The sequence below is a fragment of the Rhineura floridana genome, chromosome 11 (assembly GCF_030035675.1).
Source record: "Rhineura floridana isolate rRhiFlo1 chromosome 11, rRhiFlo1.hap2, whole genome shotgun sequence".
Lineage (NCBI taxonomy): Eukaryota > Metazoa > Chordata > Lepidosauria > Squamata > Rhineuridae > Rhineura > Rhineura floridana.
The window spans coordinates 64,630,755-64,641,940 of record NC_084490.1 but is presented as its reverse complement, the minus strand read 5'-3'; the positions used below and the strand labels follow the sequence as shown (position 1 = coordinate 64,641,940).

At 43.2% G+C, this 11,186-nt stretch overlaps 1 protein-coding gene across 1 annotated transcript; it reads right to left on the bottom strand.

Moving 5' to 3' along the window:
- Positions 1 to 1,839: 1,839 nt before the first annotated feature.
- Positions 1,840 to 2,766, bottom strand: LOC133368052 (putative protein FAM10A4). Its single transcript, XM_061592134.1, has one exon. It carries the CDS (start codon positions 2,764 to 2,766, stop codon positions 1,840 to 1,842), a length of 927 nt encoding a protein of 308 aa, XP_061448118.1.
- Positions 2,767 to 11,186: the final 8,420 nt, after the last annotated feature.

Here is an 11,186-nt window from a genome sequence, read left to right as displayed (position 1 = left end):
ACATGCAGTTGGCGAGGCAACGGAAGGGCATGGCCCTCAGTTTGGCAGGCATGTGCGGACATGCAGTTCAGGAGGCGACGGAAGGGCATGGCCCTCAGTTTGGCAGGCATGTGCGGACATGCAGTTCAGGAGGCAACGATGGCCTCGGTTACTTAAGGGCATGGCCCTCAGTTTGGCAGGCATGTGCGGACATGCAGTTCAGGAGGCAACGATGGCCTCGGTTACTTAAGGGCATGGCCCTCAGTTTGGCAGGCATGTGCGGACATGCAGTTGGCGAGGCAACGGAAGGGCATGGCCCTCAGTTTGGCAGGCATGTGCGGACATGCAGTTCAGGAGGCGACGGAAGGGCATGGCCCTCAGTTTGGCAGGCATGTGCGGACATGCAGTTCAGGAGGCAACGATGACCTCGGTTACTTAAGGGCATGGCCCTCAGTTTGGCAGGCATGTGCGGACATGCAGTTCAGGAGGCAACGATGGCCTCGGTTACTTAAGGGCATGGCCCTCAGTTTGGCAGGCATGTGCGGACATGCAGTTGGCGAGGCAACGGAAGGGCATGGCCCTCAGTTTGGCAGGCATGTGTGGACATGCAGTTCAGGAGGCAACGATGGCCTCGGTTACTTAAGGGCATGGCCCTCAGTTGCAACGAAAGGGCATGGCCCTAAGTTTGGCAGGCATGCATGGCATGAGTTAATAAGGCAACGTCGGCCTTGGGTACGTCTGCTTTGGTCAGACATAGTCCCGCGAAGGGTTTGGCGTGATGTCTGGAGCCCGATAGGGATGGACCAAGCTTGAAAGAAGGTCAACCGGCAAATTCGGTTGGCTATTCTGGGGCAGGGGGGTTGGCTATTTCACACCCTGCATTCAGCATTGGATGGGTGAACTGTACAGGGCCGATGGCGTTCACCTGTCTGATGCAGGTAACGTCTTTTTGGCAGACCTGCAGAGGTGTCTGCGAGAGGTGCTTCTCGGCAGTGGGTAAAAGGGGACTAAATAGAGATTTGTCCCCTTTTTGTGGCGGGAAGGTGCGGAAAGGGAAATAGGTAAGGACAGCTCGGTGGCCCCCTTAGGCACCTTTGGAGGTGATTGGCAGTTCCAGAGGGCCTGTCTCTCAGGGCTTTACGGCTCTAGAGCAGGATATGGGCTGCTTCTGGGGCCAACTTATCCTCATCTACCCAGGGATTATACGGTCCCGGGTGGGGATGACATGGGAAGGCCCCCCTACTCACCTACTGGGTGTGGCTGGCGGAAGGGGTAAGCAGATGGGGCTTGCCCTTGTCCCAAGCAGGGGCTGGTCGCCTGTGAGCTGTATGGCAAGATGCTTGCTTATAGATAGTTCCGCACCTAGGTTTCCCTCTGCAGGTCACTTTAAAAGGTGTTTTTGTATAGTTTAATAAAGTGGCCCTTGTTCAACCCAAGCTGATGTGTCCTTGTCTTATTTCGTCCCTTCACTCGCAAACAATAACTACCTGTAGTTAGATTGGAGTTCATGTGTTTAGGATCAGTATTCAGAAAACACTAGGGAGGCACACATTATTTTGAACTTTATTTAAGTCTCACTACACCCTGACCTGCTCATCTTTATCTGAATGTGCTTATTCAAATATAAATTAATTTATTGACATATTTGCCATTAACATTTTAGTTAAAATTCTGAACCCCAAATAGTTTGCATTTTTCTTATGTGTTTGTTTATTTGTACTACATATGGAGCCATTTCATTAAAGTTATTCTTAATTTCATAACTAGTTTTGCAAAAGGAGAGAAAAGAAAGAATGAGAGAGATTTCTTTCTAAGTGTGAGTTTATTTAGTTATGAGGCCACTTATAGTTGACCTTCAAATTAATGTTTGTGAGTGAACTTAATTATCACATTGTTCTTTCGGTATTTGTAGATGTTTTCTGGATTCCAAACCACATCCAGGAATGCCATCATCACCCTGGGATCTAAAAGGGTAAGGAAAGATCTGAGATGTTTCCGACCTGCTCTAGCCATTTCATCCCAAGGATTCTCCTCTCTCTGCATTCTATCTTGTTCCTCCAGGGCTAGTCTGACTTTTTCTAACCTTTCTTGAATTTCCTTTAGCTCTTGCTTTTGCTCACATTTGTGGCGATACTCCATGATTCTCTGAACTTTAAGTTGCACCACCTGAAGCAAAGCATGGCTTTCCTCATCATGATCAAGTTTGCAAGCCATTGTGAAGTCTTCAGCAGCTTCCTCCCAATGCCCTAGGAGCATGTGAGCCTTCCCTTGCCACTTATATGGCTGTGCAGATTTCTGGTTGAGCTCAGATGCCTTCTTACAGTCTCTGATGGCAGCATTAGGTCTCTTTAGTTTTACAAAGGTGCTTGCTCGGTTCACATATGTGACACTGGACTGGGGGTTCAACTTGATGGCACCTGTAAACAATTCAATGGCTCTTTGAAGGTTACCTTTATCAATGGCATCAAAAGCTTCTTCCCTCTTTTCGTCAGCCTGATCCATCATCTCACTGGTAAGTCTCACATTTTCATCTCCCATTTCTTGCAGAATATCTTGGTCTGGTTCAACAGTCTCATTGTCCTCGTCAATTTCAAAATCACTTTCATCACAGTTTGTGACTTCAAATTCCTCTTCATCTGCCTTTCTCCCCGAGGCATCTGTGTAAGTGTGTAATATATTCTCCACATGGGCCCGCAATACAGCAAGCTGCTTTTCTCCCACAAGCCCAGGATCTTGGCTATATGCATTGGCCAAGGCCTGAAGATTCTTCACTCTCCTGAGGTCCATGGGGATCAGACAAGACATTATCTTCAGAAGGATGAAGCTAGTAACACATTATAAAGTTTGCAAATGAGTCTAGACCTCTAACGTTTCTTCTAGCTAACAAAAAGAGGATAAAACCCCCATCTCACTGCTTATTGTTGTCACAATCCATGTGCATTCTGATGATGTCATCAGGGCTGACATAGCAAGTCATCATAAACACTGCACAGTGTGGTTTTTCTCATGGTAGTTTCAACTACATACAAGGAAGATCTTTGCATGGAGCTATTGTGAATGTCTCAGTTTTCACTAGTCCAACATATAGAGCAGGACACACACTCAATCTAGACTTGAACTCAGAATTGGAGGAGGATGGTAGAGACATTAGGTGGGTTGAAATTACTGCACTGTCATGGTCAGACCGCTGCCTGGTAAAGTTTGGTCTGACAGCACCAATCCCCACCTGCAGGGGAGGGGTCCCTATTAAGATAGACTACACCATGAGGCTTATGGAATCCAGTAACCAACAGTGGCGTCACTAGGGTTGGTGTCACCCGGTGCGGTAACTCATGGTGTCAACCCCCATGGACCTCCTCCCGTACCAGACCTAGCGTGCCTAGGGGCAGGGCAGCTCTGGGTTAGGGTTGCCATATTCCAGTTCCACAAATCCGGGCAGGCTAATTTGCATATTATACAAAATATTTGCATACCATTTGCATATTATGCAAATATTTGCATATTAATATTTGGATTGTCCAGTTGTTTTGTTTTTGTGCCTAGGAATTACCACCAAAAACTGGGGAAAGATGTGAGAAATCTTTTTGTCCCTTAGGGTCTTCTCAGGAGTTATGTTTCATGTCTCCTTTCCCTCTGAAACAAAAGGGATGTGCAGAACCTTTATGAACAATTGTGTTGCATCCCCACATGCCACCAAAATCTGCTCAGGAGGGTTAATCACCAGAATTTCTGTTTACGTTTCCAGCATTTTACAACTGTGCATTTGCAAAACACCTCAGAGAAGCAGCATCTCTTCATGACTCCATTGTATAGAAGTGAAGCTCTATTGGCTATTTCCATGTTTGTTGTTGTTAAAAATATTTTAATACAACTTCACTTTACTGGAATGAAACCTTGAAGAGATGCTGCTTCTCTGTGGTATTTGTTGCCTGTCTTATCCCATTCTGCCTTCTGTCATTCTGCCATAGTACTGTACTTGGATTCCTGTTATTCCTTGATTAATGTGAACTTTATTTAGAAATTAATTTAATACTGTCACCACCTTTTCATGCATTGTCTTTGTGGAAATGCTTGGATACCATCTTCTCCAGATGCTACAGTTGAAGAGACCTGACTAAGAAACCATATAGGCTAATGCAGCCTTTCCCAACTAGTGGGCCACCAGATGTTGTTGGACCACAATTCCCATTTTTCCTGACCATTGCCAATGCTGGCTGAGGCTGATGGGAGTTGTGGTCCAACAACATTGGGTGGCCCACTAGTTAGGAAAGGCTGGGCTAATGACTTCCGGTAACAGGGGAAAAGTCTTGAGAACCAGGAAATGAATACGAATGCAATGGCTGTTTGTGTGACCATTTTGCAGAATTATATAGCACTCTTCCACACTGGACAGCATGACAGAGACATGACCATATAATGATCTTTGTATATTTATTTACTTTCTTCACAAGTATCCAAGTTGGCTAACGTTTTATGTGCCTTCAAGTCAATTGCGACTTATGGTGATCCTATGAATCAGCTATCTCCAAGAGCATCTATCATGAACCACCCTGTTCAGATCTTGTAAGTTCAGGTCTGTGGCTTCCTTTATGCAATCAATCCATCTCTTGTTTGGCCTTCCTCTTTTTCTACTCCCTTCTGTTTTTCCCAGCATTATTGTCTTTTCTAGTGAATCAGGTCTTCTCATTATGTGTCCAAAGTAGGATAACCTCAGTTTCATCATTTTAGCTTCTAGTGACAGTTCTGGTTTAATTTGTTCTAACACCCAATTATTTGTCTTTTTCACAGTCCATGGAATGAGCAAAGCTCTCCTCCAACACCACATTTCAAATGAGTTGATTTTTCTCTTATCTGCTTTTTTCACCATCCAACTTTCACATCCATACATAGAGATTGGGAATACCATGGTCTGAATGATCCTGACTTTAGCGTTCTGTGATACATCTTTGCATTTGCCTTTAAAGCAGAGACCTTATCCCAGTCTGCGTTGGAATTGCTTTTTAAGATGTTTTTAAAGCTTTTTTTAAAAGATGCTTTTAAGATGTTTTAATATATTGTAATATATTTGTAAAGATGTTTTGTTTTAATATGTTTTAAAGTCTTTTGTCTTTAAAATGTTTTAAAGTGCTTTTAGTGTTTTTGTTTGCCACCCTGGGCACCTGGGAGGAAGGGTCAGATTTTATTATTATTATTATTATTATTATTATTATTATTATTATTGATGATGATAATGATGTTAAAATCCAGAGATTCCTCAGGAGTGAGATGCAAAAAGATTGTGTCTTGGTTTCCGTTCTTAATAAGTCAACATTCTCCTTTTTTTCCTTTGTTTTTTTTTTTTTTTAAAAGGCAGCTTTCATAACACAAGATATTTCCCCTCCTCAAAGAGAGATACTGGTGTTACCGGGTAGGATCATTGTAAGTAGATGCAAAAAAAATCATTCATAATAAATCAATTGTGAGATAGATATTGTGGAAAGGTATCCATAGAGCTATAAGGCTGATCAAACAGAAGAGTGAAGAATTAACATCATTTTTTAAAAAGGGAAATCTAGGACATAGATCAAAAAGCATACTTCCCCCTGTAAAAACTCATTATAACTGAATAATGGCTATAATGGCAAAATTACTGAAGCAAAACTATCACATTGTTGTAGAAACAATTAGATGGTATTATGTGGGCAGTAGAGTATTTACAAATGGGGAAAAGGTAATTTAGAGTGAAGAGCATTTATCCTTTCTGGTTTTTTTTAAAGAACTTTTGTCAGTCATTGAAGGGCTGATGGCACATCCTTCTTTCAACATCATTCTTTCATTTATTTTGACTGTGATGTAAATCCTGGAGAACATGCCTTGTGTAGGAGCAGAGCCATTGGATCCATATTGGGGAGGCACAAGTGGGATGGGTACGTAGAAAAGCCAGGGGCACCATAGCGTGATCCACAATCCATGTAAAGGGGAGAAAGTGGTGAATGGTTCCATGCATTTCCACAGAGCAGAAGGGGATGCATTGTGGCCTTTATTTTTACATTTCCGTCCTATATTTCACTGCAAGCTAAACATCAGGTAAGAATGGAACTGAGCTGAAAGAGTTTCATTTTCACAATTAACAAAAAGCCCCTTCATTTATTTGATGCGACTCCCTCCTTGAAATTTATGTAATTTTCATCTAAATACTTGACACTCAGAAGGACGTATGCAAGCCCCTCTCCAAAAACAAAAACAAAGACTGGCTTCTAAGGTCCCAGGAAACCATGCAGCCCCTGAGTTATTGGCACAACTCAAGGAAGTTCTCAAGCCTTGGAGGGGGGATCAAAGAGGCTATATAAACTAAGCTCAGGAAAGCTCCTATACATAATGCTTAAACAGGGTCTCTTTTTAGACTTTTTGTAAGCTCTCCCCCAGCTCTTGGGACTGGTTTCTAGGGATGGAAAGATGTGTCCATTTCGGTTCTCTCAGATTCTCATTTGTCCAATCTTAAATATTAAATTCAGTTCCTCACAGTTCTGCAGCAATTTGAGATTTTTTGTCATGGAAATCCTTCAGCACTTTAGTGTGAATTTCTCCCAATTAACACATTTTTGTAGGCCATTTTAACTAATGCACACATTTTTGCAAGCCGTTTCTTGTCATATAATGCCTTTTTGGATGTTATTTCCACTCATAGATTCATTTTTATGGACACTTTCCGCTCATGAATGCATTTTTGTAAATATTGTCTGGTTGGCGAACTGCATGGCAAAATTCAGATAAGTGCGAATTTCAAAGGATGTTTAGCTTCTCATATTTTCAGAAAGTGTGAATTTGATAGATTCGGCTTGAAATGAAAACTAAATCAAAATTTTCACCCATCCTTACTGGCTATAGTCTATACTTACTCTAGCACCTTCCTCACCGCTTCCTGTACTGCATGATCAGATGGGCAGAGGGGGTCACAGAGAGTATCTAATAGGATTCTGTTTAAAATTTAGCTCCACCATGTCAGGGAGCTTCCTGGAGCTTGGGAGTCTTTTGCAAAAGTTGGATCTGGGCTTTCGTGCCGTCCAGTGGCAGAGCATCTGCTTTGCTTGCAGAAGGTCCTGGGCTCAGTTCCTGGCATCTCCAGGTAGGGCTGGCAATGTTCCCTGTCTGAACTGCTGCCAGTCAATGGCAATGTCGAGCTAGATGGGCCAATGGTCTGACTTGATATAAGATGGCTTCTTATGAGTTGTTCAACACAAAGTTCTTCTTTATTCAGCACCACAATTGCAACACGCACATTGAATTTCATGGAAATTAATCTCAGCCAGATGCTTCCAGAAGTTGGGCATGAAGGCAACAGCCCTCCCTATTATTTGTCTCCATCATTTGGTATTCAGAAGTTCCCTTATGTATAATGGTAATGATAATCGATAGGCGTATCTTCCACAAATCCTTCTATGCCAATGATCATAGAGGTATAGCCTGTGTTTCAACCACCGCATCACCAACCATCCTGCCAGTATGAAACAATGAACAGACTGCAGCCCTCTTGAAGGATTGGCACATACCAAACAATAATTTACAATTTTGATTAGACAAAATAGTATGTAAGGAAAAAAATTATAGTGCATCTTCAGAGTGTAGAAAAAATGTTGCTTGGGGGGGCTTGTGGAAGTACCTTTGATATGTAATATTTGCTGAATGACCTTCACATTCTTTTCATATGATCATTATTACATTAATAGAGGGCAACTAGCATTTTAAATAAGCGGAGATGATTTATATTAAAAGCTCAAGGAAATTGGTTCAATGAATGTTTCATTTTCTACTTGCTTGGTTCAGTGAATAAGAGGAATCTTTATAACTTTTTGCAGGATACCCTGGATGAAATCCCAGTGAAGTGAATGGGACTCTTGCCTGTGACTTTATTGATGCCAAGATCAAAATAACCTGTCAGAGTGTTATGATATTACTTAATTACTGGAACAGTGTTCTCATAAACACTGCATTAAAGATCATGCTTCCGCTTCATGAACACCTTTCCTTGTATTCACAAGTACCTAACTTGTGATGAAACAGGACCTGTATGCAATGAAAAAGGAGGGAGGGTAGATTGCTAAAAATAGGTGGTGTAAATCTCGGTCTGAACCTCACTGAGCATGTGTGAGGTCACATTATCCTACCAACCACAGTGACTGTGGTGGCAAAGAAAGCCTACTACTCTGCTACCATTTTGTCTGTAAGGAGCTGCCCAGCAGAGCTTTTCCAAGTGGTGAATGGGCTCTTGTCAAAAGAGCTTTGCTCTAACACCCTCAGAAGCCAGCTGTAATAACTCTGGGAGGCACTTTAGGGACAAAATTGCTTAGATTCAGACAGAGTTGGATGCCATGTTTAGAGTAAGTCCAGTAGAGGCATACATAGAGGCTTCCACTGTCTATTTCATCTGTACTGGATCAGTTTTGATTATTGTGGCCTGAGGATATGGACAAGCTGCTTGAAGGAGTATGGATGATCACCTGCCCCCTTGATCCATGCCCATCTTGGCTTTTTAGATCTAGCTGTGAGAGGTTGACTGGATGGTCCAGGGAGTGAAGGATCCTTGAAGGAAGTGTTGGTGCATCCCTTCCTTAAGAAATCCTCATTGGATTTAACAGACATGTTAAATAACTATCACCCAGTGGCAAATATTCCTTTTTTGGGCAAGGTGCTTGAGATGGTAGTGGCAGTCCAACTTCAGGCATGTTTGCAAGAGACTGAATATCAGGATCCATTTCAAACTGGCTTTAGGCCCTGTCATGGCACTGAAACTGCCCTGGTCGCCCTAGTCAATGACATTTAACAAGAGTGAGGTGTGGGGAGTGCAACCCTGGTTCTTGACCTCTCAGCAGCTTTTGATAGCATTAACCTTCTGGAACAGCTCAGGGGGGTGGAAGTTGGGGGCACTGTACTTCAGGAATTCTGCTCCTACCTCGAGGGAATTTTACAGAAAGTAGTTATGGGAGGCTTCATCAACATGGAGCTTTCCTGTGGTGTCCCACAAGGTTCCATCTTTTCCCATGCTATTTAACATCTATATGAAGCCACTGGGAGTAGACATCAGGAGTTATGGAGTGTAGTGTCACAAATATGTGGATGACACTCAGCTTTACCTTTCTGTGCTATCTGAATCAGAAGAGGAAGCTGAGGTGCTAGACAGGTATTTGGAAGCAGTGATGAGGTAGATGTGGGCCAACAAACTGAAGCTGAATCCCAAAAACACAGAAGTATTATGTGTTTCAACTTCTTGAGTCTAGGAGATGGGACGATGGCCTGTTCTGTATGGTGCTGCACTCCCCTGGAAGGAGCAGGTTTCTAGCTTGGGGGTACTCCTTGATCAAGCATTGTCACTGGAGGCTCAGGTGGCCTTGGTGACTAGAAGTGCCTATTTCCAGCTATGGCTGGTTCACCAGCTATGGCCGCTTTTGGACAGAGATGACTTGGCAACAGTATTCAATGCTCTGCTAACTTCAAGATTAGATTATTGCAATGTGTTGTACGTGGGCCTGCCCTTGAAGACTACTCGGAAACGTCAACTGGTCCAAAATGCAGCAGCCAGATTACTGGCTGGGATTCTGTTAGAACACATATAACTCCTGTTCTAAAGCAGATGCATTGGTTGCTAGCTTGTTTCTGGGCCCAAAGCAAGGTGCTCACGTTAGTGTTTAAAGCCCTAATTGACTTAGACCCCAAATCTCTGAGACCTTCTCCTTGTCTCCAGACCCTGTCAGGTGTTAAGATCAGCAGAGGGGGCTTTCTTGGTAGTTGTGCCACCATCAGAAGTTTGGTGGAGTGGCCCAGGAGAGATCTTTCTGTGTGGCAGTCCTGACGTTGTGAAATTCGTTCCCTACAGGGGTGCGTCTGGGACCTTCGCATTTGGCAAATGCTAAAAACGCAGCTTCAGCTTCTGAAATGTATGTTTTCAGAACCCACTCCATTTTTGTGATTGAAATGTGTTTTAATTCTTTTAAATATTGTATTTTAGATTTTGTAACTCACCCTGGGACCTATTGGTGAAGGATGGTCAATAAATTATACAGCCACAAGAGTGACTGTATACTGTAGCCAGCATGTATTTTTCACATTCCGCAATGTTAAATTGAAAATGTTTTTCTCTCAGAGTTCTCATAATCTGTTGAAATTCATTAAAAATCAGCCATGTTCACAGAGGACCTGTAATCATGTTACTGACCTTGCCCCATACTCTGACCTTCATGTTCTGCAGTTTAAAAGTTAAAAAAAAATGCCTGGCTGATTTTTAATTAATTTAATATATTTTGCATCAACTGAATGATAATGTTGGGCATATTCAGTAAGAACCAACTGTCAGTGTTCTAAAAGCCAGACTCGCAGCTGCTTGGCTTGCCTAATTGGGGCCACACCCACACCAGACTTTGATTTCATGTGAGACAGTCACTGCATCCCCCTTGGTCAGGTTGTGCTACTGCTGTGCTCCTGACAGAGGTCCAGTGGCCAGAGTGGCTTAACAGTCAGCCACTCTGATTGAAACTCTGTGAGTGGAACAGGGCATCTCCTAGCAACTCTCAGCAACTTTCACTAACTACACTTCCCAGGATTCTTTGAGAGAAGCCATGACTGTCTAAAGTGCCTGCTGTAGAATAAAACGGTGGGGGAAACCCTGAAAATCAATGATACTGTTCACAATGTTTTCCTTTTGGAAAGGAAAGGGGCTTCCCCTCTGCCCAGTGCCCACCCATCCAATCCCCTCTCCCGGGTCAGTGTTGGACTAGGACCTGGGAGACTAGGGTTCAAATCCTCACACAGCCATGAAGCTCACTGGGTGATCTTGGGCTAGTCATTGCCTCTCAACCTCAGAGGAAGACAATGGTAAAACCACCACTGAATACCGTTTACCATGACAACCCTATTCATAGGGTTGTCATAAGTGGGGATTGACTTGAAGGCAGTCCATTTGCATTTTCAAACATGATTGCACAGAAATAAATCCCACTGAACCCAAAAAGTATGCAACTGGTCAAACCCACCGTCCCTTCTCCTCCCTCCTATCCCCTCCCTCTTGTCCCTTCCGTCCTCTTCCCCTCCAATCCCCAGTGTAGTTTGTAATGCATGCTGAAAGCGGTTAGGAGACTCCTGTTGCCCTCACAGAGCTACAGTTCTCAGTTTTCTGGGAAGAGGAAATGACTGTTAAACCACTATGGCAAACTGTAGCTCTGTGAGGAGAATAGGGG